General features: G+C 43.7%; 1 protein-coding gene across 5 annotated transcripts in view; it reads left to right on the top strand.

Annotated features, from left to right (window-relative positions):
• Tmem164 (transmembrane protein 164) overlaps positions 1-20,575 on the top strand; it is a 162,011-nt gene that overhangs the window by 124,801 nt on the left and 16,635 nt on the right. For all 5 annotated transcript variants that reach the window (XM_048336830.1, XM_048336831.1, XM_048336827.1 and 2 more), the window contains one exon: positions 133-211. In XM_048336830.1, the coding sequence (XP_048192787.1) occupies positions 133-211 (79 nt within the window). The remainder of the gene's footprint in view (positions 1-132; positions 212-20,575) is intronic.

Here is a 20,575-nt window from a genome sequence, read left to right as displayed (position 1 = left end):
AATAAATGTGATTTACAGAGGAGTTACAGTTTCGTAAGTCAGCTACAATGTAGTTCTGAGGAAAGGCATTGAGGTTCACAGTCTGTTGCAGTGAGTCCTGCTCTGATATACTTCTCTATCTTGTCCCCACAGCTCCCCTTTGAACTGGAGGTTTACTACATTCAGCATGTCATGCTCTATGTGGTGCCCATCTACCTGCTTTGGAAAGGAGGTAAGGCCAGCAAACCACTTCCTTATGGCCCTCTCATCTACCTTGGTTTGGGTGTGTACCAGGAAGTTGAGCTGCTGCTTGGCTGGGTATCTTTAGCATGCTTGATGGAGACTCCAGCACTGGGGAAATAGGAGCATGGATGCCATCTGCGAAGAATGTGGGAATTTTTCAGAACAATCTCTATGGATGACCATAGTATCACTGATTGCCTGTCACAGCACCTTGACTTTGGGCTCTTGGTGATAACGGGAGGTTTGCATGGTAGCCCACATATTCTGCCACACTCTTGTACCTGTGCCTTCCCCCTGTGTCATTGTGCAGTGTGATACAGACAGTAAAGCACTCAGTCCCTTCAAGAGCAAGACCTGTGTTCTTACTTGCTGGATTCATTATCTCAGACCCAGAGAAGCCAAAGGCAGGGTAAGAATTATGAGAACTAGAGGATTATGGGATTGAGGGAAGAAGAAAATGGAAGAACAGCACCTTCTATGTAAAATAATCCACTGCAAACTTGCATTTGCTCAACAGGTACAGACCACTGAGCTGGTGGAGATAGTCTGGAAAGGTAGCTGATCTGTTTGCGATGTCATAATACCCAGAAAGTCTCCTCTTCTGCCATTGGAGACAAGGTGGAGGAGTCACTGTGCCTCTTCTGCTTCGAGGGCCTATAACTTGACTACATTTCCGTACAGTCTTGTCTAATAGTCATTCTGCCCTGGTTGCTGGGACTTTTCTGAGAGACTCTTTTCTAACTCACTCTATACAGCAAGGTTTTATTTTATTTTTTAATCATCCTACAAAATGACACGAAGCTCTGCCTCAGCCCTGGAACTCATTGGAATACAGTTGTGCTCTTCTGCTTCTGGTTATTCCAAATATTTGCCTCCTGTGCCCTAGTTTCTGTCAGGATTCTTTTCTTGTTTGTTTTTTTTTTAAAATTATCTTTAGGTACTTGTACAAAGAAGGTGCCATTTAAAAAAGCAGTTTATGAATACGGTATATCTTAATCAATGTCACCTCTTTCAACATTCTCACACATCCCTCCTTTACCTACCCTCCTCTCACTCGTCTTCATTTTGTAGGACATACATTGGATTCTTGACTGTATTCTCCCCTTCTCCTCTTCATTTGTCCACCCCTTTCGCATTGACCCCCATACCACCTTTTTCAAGTCCCCACTACCTGGTGTTTGGTTTTTGCTGAACTTTGATTTTCCCTGTCAGGCTTCTTTTCTATACAATTCTCCAAATATTCTTTAAGACTGTTTTTACTCTTTGTGGCCATGGAAGGGGGGAGTCTTACAGTCAAAGAACACTTTCCTGTAATCTGCTATAAAAACACTTTAAGGAAAGTCTGACATTCTAGCATCTGAGAGAGTTAAGCTGTTCCTAGAAATAATTAGATCTCCAGATCTCGAAGATCCACTCATTCTGAATGGACCCAGGGGGCCAGATGGGTCCTTCCCACTCACCTTTTCCCAGCTTCTGACCTGTATCATAGGAATGACGGCCAGACCTGCATGGCTGTCACTTTAAACCTGTTTGTACTCTGAGGTCACCGTTGAAAGCTCTCCAGTAACTGAGCTAGACTGGTCTGACATGGAAAATACCAAGTAGCCATTCATCTTCCTCCCCCTCTAAAACTCTCTGGGAAGGCATGCCCTCTAGACAGGGCTGAGTCCAGCCTCTAGATGGGGCTTATGCCTCTGCAACATTCTGTGGGATGGATTGCTCCACTCTTTGAGGGATACAGAGCTGAGGATGTAGGGATTCTGTCTTCCTTTCAAACTGTTTCCTGCTCTTAGTGATTCTTTCTCCTCCCCCTGGGGCCTGGCCCGGAGAAGAAACTGCAACCATAGCAACAATGATAATAACCTCAGTAAATACCAGCAATTGTTTTTTTATGGAGAGTATGTTATGTGTGAAATAGGTGTACTAGGTGTTAGATTTTGCTGGAAAATGATGCAGACATCTAGGCACAAAGAACAAAGGAAAGTTTATTGCCAGCAAAGGGACTGGCAAGACCCACTTCTCACAAGAGAGAAGTGCCAGCTATTGTCTGAGGTGACCTATATAACTTGCAGGGGCTGGGGATGGGCTAGGAAGTAGGGACCTAGGTGTGGATGTGTGAGCCAGAGACTTCATCATGGCGGGTAAGGACTTTTGGCTGCTGCCCAAGTAGCAGATAAGGGGTCTTGAAGCTGCCCAGACCTGAAGGTCACTCTAAGGGGATCTTGCTGCCTTATATGGTTGTAGATGCCCCAAAGGAGTGCCAACTCAAGGTAAAGTGGGGTGGAAGCTGATTGTTTACTGCCTTTACTAAATGGCCCTAGTGTTGCCTAGGAAAGGAGCATGCTAAGCTATGAGAGAGCAGGCTATTGGGCCAACATTAGGCTTGATTTTTCCCCTTCCCCACCCAAATAGCCTGTTGGAGAGTCTTCCTTCTGCAGTGGAGAAAGTCATGGCTTGTGAGTAACAGAGCAGAGTTCAAAGCCCAGGCTAAATTCCTATCCAGATCAGTGACCTTTCGCATATCTACGGTCAGGAAAACCAGACTGGTCTCCTAACCACACCAGGCTCGGATTCTCCACCGTCTCCCCCGCCCCTCATTTACTGCACCAAACTATTCATTCATCATTTACTTGTTGAACACCTCTTGTCTCTTCTGTGCCAGGCATTTGTAACAATAGGGAATTGGAGAACTAGAAAAACATAGATGTTTCTTATTTTTGTTCTTCTGGTGCTTGTGAGGCTCTGGGTGCTGTCCCTCAGCTCTTCAGCTCAAGGCTAGCACTCTACCACTTGAGCCACAGTACCACTTCCAGTTTTCAGGTGGTTCATTGGAGATAACAGTCTTATGGACTTTCCTGCACAGGCTGGCTTTGAACTGCAATCCTCAGATCTCAGCTTCCTGAGTAGCTAGGATTACATGCGCGAGCCACTAGCACCTGGCTTGAGACATAGATCTTTCATTAGTAGTCCCTCTCTCTTGGGAATGATAAACAATTATAACACAGCAGGGTAGGCACTGCAGAGGGTAATGTAGGAGTGGAATATCATTTTGAAAGCCTAATATTCCTTTTTTCATTATTACCATTTCTAGGAAGACAATTGTTTCTTCTTAGAGCAGGTTTTGCTGGTAGCCCAGGTTGCCAACAGGTAAGATGAGAAAAAGCGGTAGGAATGAGAGAGGTGAGAGGCTGTGGTATTACTACTAATGTCCCATCCACACCCAAGATTGGGGAGGAATTCGCTGGCAGGAAAAGTAGAGTGACCTCATGGAGATAGCCTTTGATTTCAGACACTAGGTAGGAGCATCCACTATGCCCTAGAACTTGATTGGCCTGTCTGGCCAGCCTGGAGTTATTTTGAGGGTTCATCTCTCTTTCTAGCTCTTTGCTACCATCTACTGTTCATTTGGAAACGATGAACATGGAGAAAATGATCTATATTTCTTCCTAAGGCTAATACGCCTTGGATCCTGGCAAGGTGAAATCTGGAGAGATAAGAAGATAATTCCCTCATAAACCAAGAAAGCCAATAGTTTCAAAGTTATATTTTCTTTTTTTTTGAATAATTACTTATTTATTGTCAAAGTGATGTACAGAGGGGTTACAGTTTCATATGTAAGGCAGTGGGTACATTTCTTGTATAATTTGTTATATCCTCCCTCACTTCCCCCCATCCCCCCTCCCTCAAAGTTCTATTTTCAAGAGGACTCTTGCCATTTTCCAGAAACAGATGGCTTGGACAAAGTGTCGTAGATAAATTATTGGTCTTCTTGTGTGCCTATTCCAGCAGCTCAAGTGAGAGAGTGACACTGAGTGGGAGTCCCATCCTTCTTCATTCCTATGGCCCCTAGATGTGATCGCAGGCCATGTGGTGTCAGTTATCTACACTGCTCTCTTCTTCACCTAGCTTGGCTTTTGTTCCCCCATCTCTCTTTCCTCTCAACTATTTCCCTTTGGCTGTCTAGATCTGGATTTCTTTTATATGTTGTATTATCACAGTATTTAACTTTTCATTTTATTGGATCTGGGAAAATTCCAGTTTAATTATGTACAGGGAACATAGTGATATTAGAATGTAAACAATGTGGGATGATTATTAACAAGCTATATTTCTTGGAAACCACCCCTCTCCTCACCAACATGTCCCTACAGAACATAGTCCTTCCTGTGTCTCACCAAAATGCTGCTCCTTCTATCCTGCCTTACAAGGTGGGCCCAGGACTGCACAGTCATTGTTTTTACGTCAGTTTTCTGGGACAATGTTTCCTCCTTCACCCTTCTCTACCACTTTTTCCTCTTAACACTCTCACCTGACCTCTTGGTCACTTCTGTGATACTTTTAGACGTCTGTACCCTGTTGTCCTCAGTATTTGCATTATAAGTCAACCAGCACCTGTCTTCACAGAGAGAATTGCAGTGAAGCCCTGTAGTCAAGCCCTAGCTGCTTCATGGCAGTGACTTTAGTACCCTACTCTCTTCAACCTCCTTGGCCTTCACCCAAGATAATAAACTGCTGTGTCCTTTTTTGGATACAAATATCCACTCCTTTCAGCTTTCTTTCTTCAAAATGAACTTTTACCACTGGAACCAGTTACTGGAACTTTCCTCTTAGTAGCTACAACTGGAATCAGGATTACATCAGTTTGTAGTGTACTTAGTTTTGGCCTTGAGAGATCTGATTAAGTGATTAAGGCCACTAAAGCTTTATGTCCCCTCTTGTCTGTGCTGTCAATAGGGTTGATCATTTATTTCTCATCTTTGGTCAACTCCTACATTTGTTGCTCTCATAAGTCAGGTACAAGCCTTTTACACACTTTATGCTTCCTGTCCACTGCATACAAACTCCCTGTCCTCTTTATTGTTTTCTTTTGAGCCAGTCCTGGGACTTGCACCCAAGGGCTGGGTGCTGCCCTTGACCTTTTATGCTCAAGGCTACTTCTCAACCACTTGAGGGACAGCTCCACTTCCTGGGTTTTTTGGGGGTTTTTTTGGTGGTTAATTGGAGATAAGAGTCTCACCGACTTTGCTGCTCAGTCTGGCTTTGAACTGCAAATCTCAACTCTCAGCCTCCTGAGTTGCTAGGATTACAGGCATGAGCCACTGGTGCCAAGCTGTCCTCTCTATTAACAAAGGACAGTAAATAGCCATTTCCAGGTGGGATTTCCCTCAATACTTCTCTCTCAGTATTTATGAGCTTCTTTACCCACATACATTCTTAGCTTCCTCCCTTCCATCCTCGAAGAAATGATGGTCCAGGACTAATTGCACCCTTCTGTAATCACCTCTTCTCCTTCCCAACTTCTCTGGAATCTCCTTCTACCACAGGGTCTCTTGTTTATTAGCTTTTTTCAACTCTTTTTGTGACTTCTTTACAGACCATGAAGATGCTCCAGTCCTTCCTACTCAAAACACCTTTCTAACCCCACACAATGCTGCCTTTCTTTTTTTTCCTCTAAGATACCAAGTATCTTAAAAGAGCTACCTCCCAAACTTCACCTCTTTGAGCAGGTTAATTTTTGCCTTCTCTGTGTAGACATCTGTATTATTGTGTATGGAATAAATCATAGCTACTCAGGAGGCTGAGATCTAAGGATCCCTGTTTGAAGCCCACTCAGGCAGAAAAGTTCACAAGACATTTATTTCCAATTAACTGACAAAAGGCCGGAAGTAGTGGTATGGTAGAACACCCACCAAAAGGCTAAGCAAGATCTGGGAGTTCAAGCGTGCACACACACACAAATAAATTATATTTGTTCTTTAGAGAACCTTGCAATATTCATGAAATCATAGCTTTGAAGAACTGGCTATTTTAAGACACTTTAAGAATATAGTCATTAAAGATGATTTAGCATAAGAAATCATTTCATAACCATTGTATAACAGTGAAAGACACTTGTGTAGACCCTCCATGTGTCCTTTTCATTTTTTTGTGAGTCCTGGGGCTTGAACTCAAGGCCTCAGCACTGTCCCTGGCTTCTTTTTGCTCAAGGCTAGCACTCCACCTCTTGAGCCACAGCGCCACTTCTGGCTTTTTCAGTATACGAGGTGCTGAGGAATCGAACTCAGGGCTTCATGTATATGAGGCAAGCACTCTACCACTAAGCCATATTCCCAGCCCCTGCCCTTCTTTTCAGTTTCCTTGTGTTTCTGAGAAGAGTACAGTCTGACACTCCCCTATAACATTGGGACTTTCACACAAACAGCCTGCTAAAAATTGCCAGCAAAGTCCACGTCACTGGACTGACTGACCAGTCTTTGGCCATATGAAACTCTGCTTGTCATGAATTGCTGAGCACTCCATTTGGAAATGTTCCGCTTCTAGACCTTCTCAGGTCCTTCATACCTCTGGCCTCCCTGACCGCAAGTCTCCTTTGAAAGGTGTTTTCCCACAGTCTTCTAAGATGGGTCGATTTCCCCAGACTTCTGCTCTAGGCTCACCTCTCCAATCCTCAATTCTCTGACACAGTCACTTGTATTTTCATGGTTTAACTATCCATCTATAATGTGATCATCACTACATCACTGCTTCTAGCCACACAGTTCACTCACCATCTTAGCCTGCATGTTTCTAGCACTCCACAGATACCAGTTTGTGTCACCGTTCTGCATGGCTCAGCAGTGGCCAATAGGGGGCCCTAATGAGTACACCTTAGATACCACTCTACTTGATAAGAGTTAGTCAGATGAGGGAGACCTATATGAATCAATCACAGGAGAGGTCCATTGAGAGGAATACTCTGAAGGAAGGGAATAGGTTTTATGAGAGATCAGATCAAAACAAGCTGTCCTAACCTGGGACTTGGTGGAAGTGACATTTAAATGAGATTAAAAGAATGAAGAGAAGAATTAGGGTAGGTGAACACTTATGTAGATAGGCAAAATGTACTAGAGCAAGAGAGAGAGCAAGTAAGGAAATAGGGTATGTGAGCCTGAGCCTGAGGGACCCACAAAGTGAGATCTGAGGGGCTTTACATGCCAAATCATTGTCTCTGCAGTGGGAAGCCAGTGAATGTTTTGAGACAGGACTCAACTTCAGCTTGTAGTTACCAGTTTAATATTTTCTTACAAATTCAAGGAAAGTTACAAATTTTATAAAGCTTAGTTCAAAATGTATACAGTAACACACACACATACACAAAAATGGTAGTAAGGAAATGTCCCTCCCAGCCCCCATTCCTTCTATTCATAGAGCTTTCCTCCCTGACAGGCAGCCCTCATTTTTTTTTGTATTTTGCATATCCTCCCATATACAGAGTGCCCCTACACACACACACACACACACACACACACACACACACACACACACACACACACAGCCTCTCACTCCTGCATTCAATCAACCTTGATTATATTCATAACAGTGTGTCTGCCCTGAACATGTGTAGACTTTTTTTCCCTTGTTATTCCCTAAGCAATATACTATAGCAGCTATTTTTGTAACATTTGCATTGTAACAGTTCAGTATGTAAGTAACTAGAGATAATGAATTATCTGGGAAGTCATACGTAGGTTATATGTAAGTGCTCGTCCATTTTATACAATGGCCTGGTGCATTTCTAATTTTGATATCCACACAAATTCCTTGACGTGTCCTCTCAGATTACAAAGGAAAGGCTAGATAACTAAAATTCTATCCCTTTTTGACAGTCTTAAAAAAAGCATATATTCAACTATCCTGGTAGTAGTGGTATTGTGTGCTGGGCTTACCATAAAATAAAAGAGAGATAAATTATATAAAAATGTAAAAATTCTGCATGGTAAAAATAAATCATAAGCAAAGCCAAAAGACAACAAAACTAGAGGAAAATACTAACATCATATAAAGTTCTATTCCTTATATTTACATATAATGTCCTCTTATGACTCACCTTACCTTTGGTACTGGTACTGGGGCTTGAACTTGGAGCTCATATTCTTGCTTGGCTTTTTTACTCACAGCTGGCATTCTCTTTCTTCCTTCCTTCCTTCCTTCCTTCCTTCCTTCCTTCCTTCCTTCCTCCCTCCCTCCCTCCCTCCCTCCCTCCCTCCCTTCCTTCCTTCCTTCCTTCCTTCCTTCCTTCCTTCCTTCCTTCCTTCCTTCCTTCCTTCCTTCCTTCCTTCCTTCCTTCCTTCCTTTCTCTTTTTTTTTTTTTTGGCCAGTCCTGGGACTTGGACTCAGGGCCTGAGCACTGTCCCTGGCTTCCTTTTGCTCAAGGCTAGCACTCTACCACTTAAGCCACAGTGCCACTTCCAGCTTTTTTTCCCTTGTTTATGTAGTGCTGAGGAATTGAACCCAGGGCTTCATGCATACCAGGCAAGCACTCTACTGCCTAGCCATATTCCCAGCCCCACAGCTGGCATTCTTAACGCTTGAATCATACCTCCATTTCTAACTTTTTGTTGGTTAATTGGAGATGAGAGTCTTTTGGATTTGTCACAGGCTGGCTCTGAATCTTAATCCTAAGGAGTTAATTTAGTAGCTAGTTACAGAGAATGCTCTACCACTTGAGCCATAGTGCCACTTCTGGCCTTTTTGAGTGGTTTATTGCAGATAAGAGTCCCATGGAGTTTGCTGCCCAGGCTGGCTTTGAACTGCAATCCTCACATCTCAGCCTGCTGAGTAGCTAGGATTACAGGTGTGAGTAGGATTACAGTGGTGAGCCACTGGTGCCTGGCTCAAATCTTTTGAAATGACCTATACAATAAAATAATAAGCACATGGGAGGAATAGATAGTTTGAGGAAGAGGAAAGCAAATGGCAATTTTAGAAATAAAAAGAAGGACTGGGGTTGGAGCACAGTAGTAGAATGTATTTAGCATACAGGAGACCCTGTGTTTCGTTCTCAGCACCACACTCACAAAAGTAAATTAAATATGTATAATGATATTTCGCTGAGTGGCGATGGCTCATGCCTATAATCCTAGCTACTCAGGACACTGAGATCTGAGGGTTGTGGTTTGAAGCTAGCCTGGGCAAGAAAAATCTATGAGACTTTTATCTCCAATTAAGAACCCCAAAAGCCATATGTGGAACTGTGGCTAAAGTGGTAGAATACTAGCCTTGAGCAGAAAAGCTCAGAGAGTGCCCAGACCCTGAGTTCAAGCTCCAGGTTCGGCACACAAAAAAGTGACATTCAGCTTCCCCTGAAGTAATACAAATGCAAAATAAAATAGCTGGGAATATGGCCTAATGGTAAAGTGCTCTCCTTGTTTACATGAAGCCCTGGGTTTGATTCCTCAGCACCACATATATAGATAGTGGCCGGAAGTGGCGCTGTGGCTCAAGTGGCAGAGTGCTAGCCTTGAGCAAAAAGAAGCCAGGGACAGTGCTCAGGCCCTGAGTCCACGCCCCAGGACTGGCAACAAAAACAAAACAAATTAAAAAATAAAATAAAATACACTAAGAGATTTGTATTATTATATCAATTATAGCATTTCCTACACTTTGTAGGTATACTACCTGACATCAAGCCTTCCTTGTCATCCCTTGTTTCCATGATGACAATTAGTTCTCTGTGGTCTCTCTGCCTCTAGCCTGCATCCTTCACTTGCCTTAACGATCAGGTCTCCTAGTTCCTGGTAGCTCCCAAAGCTATTTTCTTAAATTTTTTTGTGTGTGAAATGATAGGAATGGAACCCAAGGCTTCTCACATGCTAAGCAATGCTCTATCTACCTCTGAGCTATCCCCTAGCCCTTCCAAAAGTTATTTCTATAGGATGATAGTACTTTTTGGTTGGGAAGTTTTAGTAGCTCTTTCTTGTCTTCAGTGAACAAAAAGATCCTGTGTGGCCAGGCCTCTGTCCTTCTGCAACCTCTTTTTTGCTGTGGCTTCCTTGCTATTTGCACTCAGTAGATACTCTGGTCCTTAGGTTTCCTGAGCTTTCAAGGTGATTTTCATGCCCCTGGGCCCTTGACTATGACTTCTCCCAGGAATGTCCTCCAGACAGGGCCTAGCAAATAGTCATTTCTCCAAGAATATCTCAACAGGCTTCTTCTCTAGGAAGGCCTCTCCCCTCCAGCTGCCTTGTTTACCCTTGTTATCCTTCTCTCAGAGAGATCAGATTTCTCTGCACTCAAGTCTGAGGACATCAGTTTATCTCCCGTTCTTGGCATGTCTTGTAGGGGTGAATGAACGAGGGAAAGACTTTTGGCTCCAAGATGGATTCACATATCACTCATTGCACGAATGCAACTCAGCATTTTCTAAGCCAGCTGTTACTGTCCATGTTACATGTCCTAGGTACTGTGTAGATATTTTGCATGCAAAATCTTCATCTCATTCAATCCCTACATATCCAGTAGACTGATGGGAATACATTGACTGGGGTCCTTGACTTTGAAAGAGTAAACAGAAATCACATCTGCATCTGCATCATTAATCTACTTCAACTGAAACACAGGATTCCGTTCACTACAAATGCTGACAACACTTGGCACATTGTTGTTAATGGAAATCACAGATAATTTCTTCTTACATAACTACCATGCAGAGATCTCCAAAATACACTTACCTCTAGCATTGCTTCCACATTTAAAAACAGATTTTTAAAAGAAATATTTTCGTGGTTACATTTTGACACAATTGTTTTTCTTTTGTTATCCTATATATTTTATTTTATATATGTAAAGATTCTATGTTGAAAGTGGGTCTCTCTATTTCAAACTACCCAAGGGGTCTTCAGTACCCTAAAGGTCAGGAGTACTTGCTCAGGAATTGATCATGGTATTTGAAATGAGGCATTCAGGGTTCACATGCCATAGAATTGCTGGATTCAGACAGACCGGGTTCACACTTGGTTCTGTCAATTGCCAACTAGGCATTGCACTTATTGAGTGTCCAACCTGTGCATCTATGGTCTCAAATGTAAAAGTGAAGCATGGTGCATATTCAAGGGGCTAATATGACATTATAGACCGAGGCCTGGCACTTATATTCTGGTTTCCTTATTGTTATTATTACTAATATTATTTTTGGCTGGTATTGGGGCTTAGACCCAAGGCTTCACACTCTCTGTCTGCTTTCTTGCTTGTGGCTGGTGTTCTAGCTCTGATTCACACTTTGACTCCAGCATTTTCTTCTGGTTAATGGGGGATGGAGACTAGCAGACTTCTCCGCCCAGCCTAGTTTTAAACCATGCTCTTTCAAATCTCAGCCTCCTGAGTACAGTAGGGTTATAGATATGAGCCACTAGCACCTGGTCCTATTGTTACTATTAACCACTCTCCTGTTGGCTCTCATTAATGAAAGGTGTCTCTTCCAACTAGACTGTAGGCTGCTGACGTTGGGATCACACTTTGCTCAGTTCTAAAACCACAGCACTTGATTGTGCTGAGTGCATGCTTGTTCATTTGGTTTTGTAGCCTGACCTCCTTCCTTTCAGATGGCCCTTTCTCCTTCAGCCTTTAGGATACTACTGCTTTTTTTAAAGATCTCCTCTAGAACTTTCTCCTTGGGTTCCTTTTCTCTGCCTGACACATAGAAGGTGGTGTGGTGCATGGGTAGAGCTAATGCAGGCGAGATAAGCCCCACAGGTATTTCAAAATAATGTGTTTACCTCTTCCATCTTGTCCTTCCTTTCTCCCCATTTCCTGTCTTGTTTGGTGGCTTCCCTCTCCATGTAGAACCAATATTATAAGCCTAAGCAGCTTTTGAGATTCCTTTCTTTGCTTCATCCCCTCTATTGACCACTGACTCTGAGTCAAACTGTCAAAACTGCTAACAGATTTAACCCTTCCTTGCACCTGTGCTTGTCTCAGTCATTTCCTACCACAGAGGTCTGTAGAACCACTTTTCTAAAAAAAAGAAGGAAAGAAGGAAGGAAGGAAGGAAGGAAGGAAGGAAGGAAGGAAGGAAGGAAGGAAGGAAGGAAGGAAGGAAATAATGAAATAATCCCACTGGATTTTTCTCCACTCCTTAAAAATCCCATCCAGGAGGATAACCAAGCTCCTTTATATGCAATTCAAGATGACTTACAATGTGACCTTTGTGTATCACTCTGACCTGGTTTTCCATCACTTGTACTCCAGCTCCACTACTTTACCTTCTGAATGAACACATTCTTGCACACATTTTCTGGCTTGACCTCTCAGGGTCACAGTAACTTCCCTCCCTGGAATCAAGATAATTCTGCATCTCCTTGACTAGTTAGCCCAAAGCTGTTACCTACTCTCTGGAAGCGTTCAACTCTCGTGGGCAGCCTGAATCCTTCTCCATTGTGTGTCTTTTTCCTTGTACTTAAGTGCTTCGAGTGTAACAACTGCCAGAACGCATTGTCTGTATTTGCCCACTAGGTGGCAGTAGTTGCATCTTTTTAGTCTTGTCAGGAGCAGAAGCTAACACAATTAAAAGGGGATGTTTATATCTTATTTGAATTAACTGAATTAATAATAAATGTTGGTTCAATTAATAATTACTATTATAATGAGGTGGTGTATAAGGATGAAGTGAAGTCTGTTGTCCTGGATGACAGGGTGAGATGGTGTCACTAATAGAAAGAAAGGCCCACAAAAAGGAGCCTGTTTGAGGAAGCTTCTTCATCTATTCTGGGTAATAAATTAGACACCTAATAACAATCTATGTATTATTCACAGTTCTGAACGTTGTGTAGGCCAAGACCATGGCCTCGGCCAACTCCCCCCCCCCCCCAGTAGTAGGGACATTATTTTACTTGACTTTGAGGTATGTCTTGCTTATACAGGTTAAGATGTCCAGAAGACAGCAGGATAGAATATTTGGGAGCTGCTCATGGGGTCTTGATTTAGAAGCAAACCTCAGTATCATTGATATATCTTTGGTGGATAAATGGTTTGAAATGAGTGGGAGAGAAATAGGACTTGGAGAAAACAGTTTGCAAAGGAGGAGGATATGAGATTACAGAAATAAATAGAAGGAGCCGGTGTCCTGGAAGTGAAGCCAACAGAAATTTTCACCCTAATAGTAGTGACCTAACTACATGGGGTCTGAGGAAAGCAGTTAAAGCAGGCATCAGGAAAGACATAACAGGTGCTAAGGATGATGTCCCCAGGTTAGGAGGCATTGTGGGCCAAAGGTAGAAGTTTTCTCCTTTCCTCCCCTCCCCTCTCCCATATATCCTCTTTCCGTCCCAGGAAAGATGCAGGCCCATAAAGAGAGGGAACTTTTAAGGAGTTAGGGAGAAAGCAAGTGAGTATATCACAAAGTGGCGACAGATATTGCGAATGAAAGGATGACAGAAGGAAAAAGTCATGTGGAAATGGGAGGAGTTGAGTATAGATTCTGCATTGTGCAGTAGAATTCTCTATGATGATGGAAATCTTCTGTGTTTTGAGCTGGGAGTGGTGGTGTATGCCTGTAATCCCAACTTTTGAGATTGAGGCTGGACTAAATAGATCCTAGAATTAAAGGAAAAACTAGACAGAGGGAGTAGGGAGTGGAAAGATGGAAAGGAGGGAGGGAGGAAAGAAAGAAAGAATTGGAAGGGGAGGGAGAGACGGGGGGAGAGAAAGAGGAGAAGAGAAGGAAAGGGAAAGGAAGGGGAGAAGGAAATAGTCATATGGTCACTGACTTCAAAGGTGGTGACTAGCATGGTAGGCCATTGTAAATAGGGAATGAATGCACATCTCTGGTAGAGCAGCCGTATTGCAGGAACAGAGAATGTGGCTTGGAGACAGCATTCAGTGTTAGGGTTTTGTTAAGGATAACCTATGATGTTTGAAGATCTACAAATTGAGGCTGTTTGAGGTTTGTGACAGTTTTCTAATTGTGCCACCACTTTCCTGCTTTCATGTCTGACTAAGGGCAGATTGTCCAAGGAATTATGAGGTGACTGGAATAGAGGTACTTGACTATCAGCTGAGAGGTCCCAGGGATATAGGTTTCAGCGTTGGGGTGAACATCTAAATGAGTCTTCTTTTCTGTTCTCAGAGAATCTAAAGTGGTCTGTGATAAAGCAGGCCATACCTGCTCCCCATCCTGTCCAAGTTGTTGAGTGGCCAGAGAGAAAGCGAAGTAGGCTTGACTGCCCAAGGACCCAGGCTGCACTGATATACATAATAAAAAGTGATACTGCAGCCTATGAAGCTAGACTCCATGCTTTCAAGTTCTGTTTTATTCCTTACTAGCTGTGTAGCTTTAGCTAAGTTCCTTAGCTTCTCTGTTTCAGTTTCTTCTTCATCTGTAAAATAAGAATAAGCAGCACTTCCTCCTAAATTTGCAATTACATTTCAGTGAGATGATACACACATCCTGACACATGGGGGCGCTGTGTAAGGAGTTTATTCCTACAGCTTCTGCTTGCCAAAATACCAAGACCCTGCCTACTAATCAGATAAAATAGGGTTTCAGCAGTGTCCTAAGTTCCCACCTTCAGCAAGCCACCTGAGCTAGTGAGGGAATAGGTACAAGTGTGAAGAGATGGGGAAAAGTCCCTCTGCCCATCAAGGATTTGAGGGGGCTTTGTGCTAGAATTCAAGATCAAGCGGTCCTAGCTTGTGTGGAAAGACAGAAGGCTGGAAAAAGGCAGAGGAACAAAGAGATCAGGTGGGGGTCAGAGACATGAGGAGGTCTAGGAGCATGCCCACTGTTGGAATGAGGATTTGAAAGCTGGACCTGTGGAAGCTGTGGTCAGATGATCAGCTGAGGTGGGGCTACTTAGAGTGATGACAGATGGCCCATTGTGCATAGTGAGGTGGAGCTGACCCATGGAGTAGAAGAAGTTCAAGGGACTATGAGGTCAGCACGTTGGAAGGGGAACCCGCAAGTGTGAGGAAATGTCTCCATCCTGCTGGTGGGAAAAGGCAGATTCAATGTAGAAAGGAAGACTGGAATTCAAGTGACACAGTCTTAGATGAATCTGATGGTCACCTGGATGACAGAGACATGAACACTGACAAAGTGGAGATGCAAATCTTGAAAGGAGAAAGGGGGAAATGTCAAAATCTAGAAGCAATAATGGATGACTAGAAGCATCTTCTTGTTCCCATTTCCCTGAATGATCACAGTGAATATAGAAGGATGAGAAAAATCAGCCTCTGTGCAGAGCAGTATGGTTTTCTAGGGAGGTAACAGGTCCCACGAGGGTGGGAAAGGTGTTGGAAGAGTTTCTTGATGCCGACACTGGTTTTTCAGGTTTTAGCAGGATGGGAAGAGAGGGTACCTGAAGAATGGTGACCTAACTTGAGCACTCTGTTCTTATAATGCTGCTTGGTTGTTTTTACTTAGGCAGGGGGAAACCACCTTCTTATTTTTAGTAACACCCAAAAGAAATTAACACATGAATGCAGGCTGTGGTAACAGCTCCATTAGCCCTATCTGTGACTTGGTCATAACTAGCAACCACAGGCCACTTCCTGGCCCCTTAATACTACTTAGGTTCATCAGTGCTCTGAAATTAGTAGTGGCAGGATTCACTGGCAGATCTCATGAGACACAATTATAAAGAAACATTGATACAAAAAGTTTTAGGTACTTTCATAAGTGCTTTAACTTTGTTTCCTTTGTAATGCCTTGCCTTTCATTTTATGTGTTTGAGACATTTGTGTATACAGTAAGAGGCCTTTATTCTGAGAATGAGTCCTTCCATCCATCCAGTCTCTGACTGGAAGTTGCTGGGAAAGCGCTCTTACTTTCACTAGAGGGTGCTCTTGTTTCAGAATTAGTTACCAACTCTCTGTAACCTAGACACCAAGGAAGGTTGTTTTGAAATACAAGCAATTCAGCTGTCCTTGGGGGTCACTTCAGGAGACTGGGGTTTGAAAACCCCACTGTGGTTTGATATGGACAGATTACTTTTCTCTTGAGTGAGCTTTCAGCTTCTCTCCAGGAGAAGAATTGGGATGGAGCCCCCTGTGCTGTTTATTTCCAGGAGCAGTTAGAGCCAAAGCACTTTGGCCCGTGACAGCTTCAGAACTGACCCCTGAGGTCATAATGACCTCAGAATCTAGGTTTGCCATCCTACTTCTCCTCCACCCAGGAGATCCCATTCCCCTTCTGTCTAGTGTTAGGGTGCTACGAAAGTTCTCTACCCACATGGCCTTCCCTGTTCTGCTCAGGTGAAAACAGGGGCAGGTGAAGAAACTCAGGTAAAGCCTGAAGGCTCCTGAGAGGTGAGTGGGTAAGATATGAGCTAGAGACCTTTAAAAACTTGGGGAAGGGCTGGGTGCTGGTGGCTCACACCTGAAATCCTAGCTACTTAGGAGGCTGAAATCTGAGGATTGCAGTTCAAAGGCAGCCCAGTCAGGTAAGTCCATAAGACTCTTAACTCCAATTAACCACCAAAAACCGGAAGTGGAGGTGTGGCTCAAAGCAATAGAGCACTGCCCCTGAGCAGAAAGTTCAAGCCATGGGACTGACAAAAAAAAAACCAAACCAAACTGGCCAAGGGCTGAGCCATATGGAAGTCTTAGACTGCCTGCTGACAAGGACATCATTGGGGCTCAGCAATACTCTCCTGCAAATCACAGTGTCTCCTATGTTGTCAGGAGACCCCAGTATCAGGATCATCATGGGGTGTTTGTGGCTCAGGGATTCCAGAATCCACGCCTATTTGTAGGATCCTAGTATTAAAGGGCAGAGCCCAGGAACCTGCATTCTCCACTATTTCCCAAGGGCAGTCAGTGATTCTCAAAAGTGTGTTCACTGAACCAGCAGCCTCCATTTAGCTGGGGAACTTGTAGTTAATGCTGATTCTCAGATACTAAATTTGAGGTCCCCTCCCCAGGCTGACTCAGTCAGACCCTCTGGGGTGGGGTCTGCTGAACTATGTTTAACAAGCTCCTTGGCAGCTTCTGGTACATGTTCATGTTTTAAGAGGCTCCATCCTCAGAGACTGTGGTATAGACTGAAGTTTAAGCCTCATTGCCTCAAATGATCCAGGCTTCCCTTTGCTTAAAGCTCACTAGGGACTCCACTCATACTAAGTATATCACAAGCTGTGGTACAATGGTGTGTTACATTTAAATAGTACTTCTCTCCAGGGTATCTTCATGCTCTGTTAGCTTTTGTGTCCTTACAGTGCTGCTGTATGATCGGGAGGACCGGGCCTTTTCCTACCAGAGGGCCACTGATGCATAGAGAGGATTTGATTTATACAGAAGTCACCTAGCAGCTCAGGAACAGCAGAAGCTTAAAGCTAGGTATTTGGGCCTCAGTACTTTTGCTATGCCAGGCCCACTTGTTGGATTTTTTTTTTTGCCATCCCAGGACCCTACCTTATGTGGCAGAAGGCTAACTGTGTGATGCTCATGGATTGAAGATATGCCTTTAAGATGTCTTAGTCAGAAGCTGAGTAGCTAGTGCCCTCACTAGGTGTTTTAGTGGTGAAACATGGCCTGGGTGGACTTGCCCAGCCCATTAGAATAGGAGGTTGAGTAGGTGGAGCAAACATCCAACCTTCTTTATCTGGTAGGCAGAAGATAGTCTGGGAGTTGTTTGGTCCAATGCCTAGATGAAAAGAAAGTTAACATGAATATGCACTTAGTAACCAAGAACAGGGAGTCCAATAGCTGTGAGCAACTTGGGGTTGTGCCACACAGTGATATCATTTAGGCAACTAAAACTGAGATAGACAAGTTTTGCTGTTGTGATAAGTACTCGAGAAAGCTGAAAAGGAGGAAATCGATTTTGCCTTCTGGTTTCAGAGGTTTCATTCCAAAGTCAAGGTGGGTCCATAGTTTCTGGTCCCTGGTGAGGCAGAGCACATGGCAGTGGGACAGGGTGGAGCAAAGCTGCTGACCTCATGGTGGCCAAGGAGCAGTGGGACTGATAGAAGAAGGGGCTGGGGACAAGGTATATCTTTCGAGGGTCTACTTCTAGTGACCTATCTCTTCTAACTAGTTCCCTCCTTTCTATCATGCTATCAGATTGTGAACTCAGTGGAGTAATTCATTGGTTATGTCAGAGCCTTCATGTTCCAATCACCTTTCAGTGACTGAATCCTTTAGCTGGGATCAAGCCATTGTGAGGGACAGTTCCTATTGAAACCCTAACAAAAGCTAGAAATGGAGATGTCTCATTTCGAGAGTCCTAAAGATAGAATAGCTTCATTATCAGGAGCTAAACCGGGCATCCCCCCCACCCCACTCATCTCCAAACCTGAACCGTCTCCAGTGTTCTCCATTCTTTTGAGTGTCATCACCACCCGCTCATTATCTGCAGCGGTTCACTGCTTTCCTGCCTGTTGTCTTTCAGTGTGCAGCCATATGGTGAACTCTGGTCTGTGCTGTTCACTGTATCCTGTGAGAGCTATGGGGGAGACGCCTGTCCAGGGGGAGAGCACTGTCCAGACCTTCTGCATCCAAGCCCACACTTAAAATATTTTTCTGGTAATAGGGCATGAACTTAGGGCCTGGGTGCTGCCCCTGAGATTTTTTGCTCAAGCCTAGTGCTCTAACCACTTGAGTCACAGTTCCACTTCTGGCATTTTCATGGTTAATTGGAGATAAGGCTTTCTCATATCCAGACTGACTTCAAACTGTGAGCGCCTCAGATCTCAACCTCCTGAGTAGCTAGAATTACAGCTGTGAACCACCAACACCTGGCTCAAACCTGCATTTTAAGAAGATCCCAAGGCAAATTGAGATGTCCAAGATGCCTAGTGGAATAACTAGAATTCTTCTGGAACTGGCCCTTACCCACTCCCTGCCCTCTCTCCCATATGGGAATCCAGCAATTCTGAATGGTATGAAGCTCCTGAGCATGCTGGCCTGTTCATGTTGTTTGTTCAGTGAGTATTTAACCAAGTCCCTGTTTTGTGTCAGTCAGTGTTACAGCTTCCAGGGATAAAAAGCCAGAAGCAAACAGCTATGCAGGCTCTCAAAGAACTGACATTCACTTGGAGGAGAGCGAGAGCAAAGAGGTGATGAAGTAGTGTAGTAAGTCCAATAATCCAAACACAGGAAGAAGGGAGAAAGCAGAGTAACGGGCAGAGAGTTGCCAATTGGATACAAAAGTCAATTTTGAGTGAGGTCACTTCATTTACAGGGAAGTTTTTATTCCAAATGTGGCATATGAGCAAAGGCTTGCCACTTGCTCTCAGGGGGAAGGATAGGCTAAGAAGAGGAAATAAGTGGAATGGCTCTAGGTAGAAGTGTTCTACTAGACTGTTCCAGGAACTGCAAGTAAGCCAATGTAACCAGAAGCACATGAAAGGTGAAAGTAGTAGGACCAGAAACAAGTGAGGTGATAGAGGGCTGAGAAAAATCCTAGGAGGACCTAGTAGACCCTTGTAGGGATTTTTCATGTTCTTGTTGAGTGATGGGAAGAAACTGGAGTGTTTTGAGCAGAAGACTGAAATGCGTGCTGTGCTTTTAGTTTTTAGGGTTTCCTTGGCTGCAATGTTAACATTATACTGTAGGAGCAAGGATAGAAGTAGGGAGACATGAAAGTTCTTTCCCTAAAAATCCAGGAGGTGGATGATGTTGGCTTGGCCTAGGTTGCTGATAGTAGAGGCAGTGTTTAGGCATTGCATGGCCGTTTATTGAGAGAAGAAAGATGAAGAAGGGCTTTTGTGACAATTGATTGCTTTTTGTGCTGTGAGAAGAGGGTGCTATTTCAATGATCTATTGTTGCATACAGCCATTCTGACAGCATACGGACTTAGCAGAGTGACATTAGTTCTCTGTTGTATGACTAGGCCATTCTTTGCTATACATTGAATGTTTGTGTCCATCCAAGATTCCTATGTTGAAGCCCTATTACCCAGTGTATGATATTACTTGGAAATGGATTAGATAGGTCACGGGAGAATGGCCTAGCAATGGGATATAAAAACCTTATTGGAGTAATGCCAGAGTGCTTGTGCACTCTCTGTCTCTGTCTCTCTTTGTCTCTCTCTGTCTTTCTCTCCTGTGTAAGGAGTATGCAGAAGGTGGTCCTTACCCAGTGTCTGAGCTTGGTTTGAATTGTTTTAGATAACGTTTTGTTGGTCAAAGCAAGTCACATGGACAAATCAATCAGGGAAGGAAACACATTAAGGCTGTGGGTTCTGAGTGGGTATGAGTTAGTCAGTGAGATTCTCTACTATCAGATCTACCACAGGAGCCAAGATCAGAAGTTTGGTTCACTTAGTATCAGTAGATAGTATGTGTAGGCTATGAGAAATAGGAGCCTGGAACTTAGTACAGAAGTCCAGGCTGAGATGTAAATTTTGGAGTCGTAGCATGTCAATCATACTAAAGCCATGAGACTGAAGGAAGTCAACTGTAGTATCAGAGTAGATAGAATAAGGCCCTAAAGTCTGCAACTGATTTCCCCCACACTGTTTAGAAATCAGGGCCATGGAGAGAAACCAGACTGAGAAGGAGTAGATGGGGAGGGTGGCAAAGGAACAAAGAAAGTCGTATCCCAGATGCCAGGTGACAATGTTTCAGGGATGAAAAGATACGTAGGATAGGTCCT

This window comes from Perognathus longimembris, chromosome 28 (assembly GCF_023159225.1).
Source record: "Perognathus longimembris pacificus isolate PPM17 chromosome 28, ASM2315922v1, whole genome shotgun sequence".
Classification (NCBI taxonomy): Eukaryota; Metazoa; Chordata; class Mammalia; order Rodentia; family Heteromyidae; genus Perognathus; species Perognathus longimembris.
The sequence above is the reverse complement of the archived record's forward strand: the minus strand, read 5'-3'. Positions and strand labels throughout refer to the sequence as shown.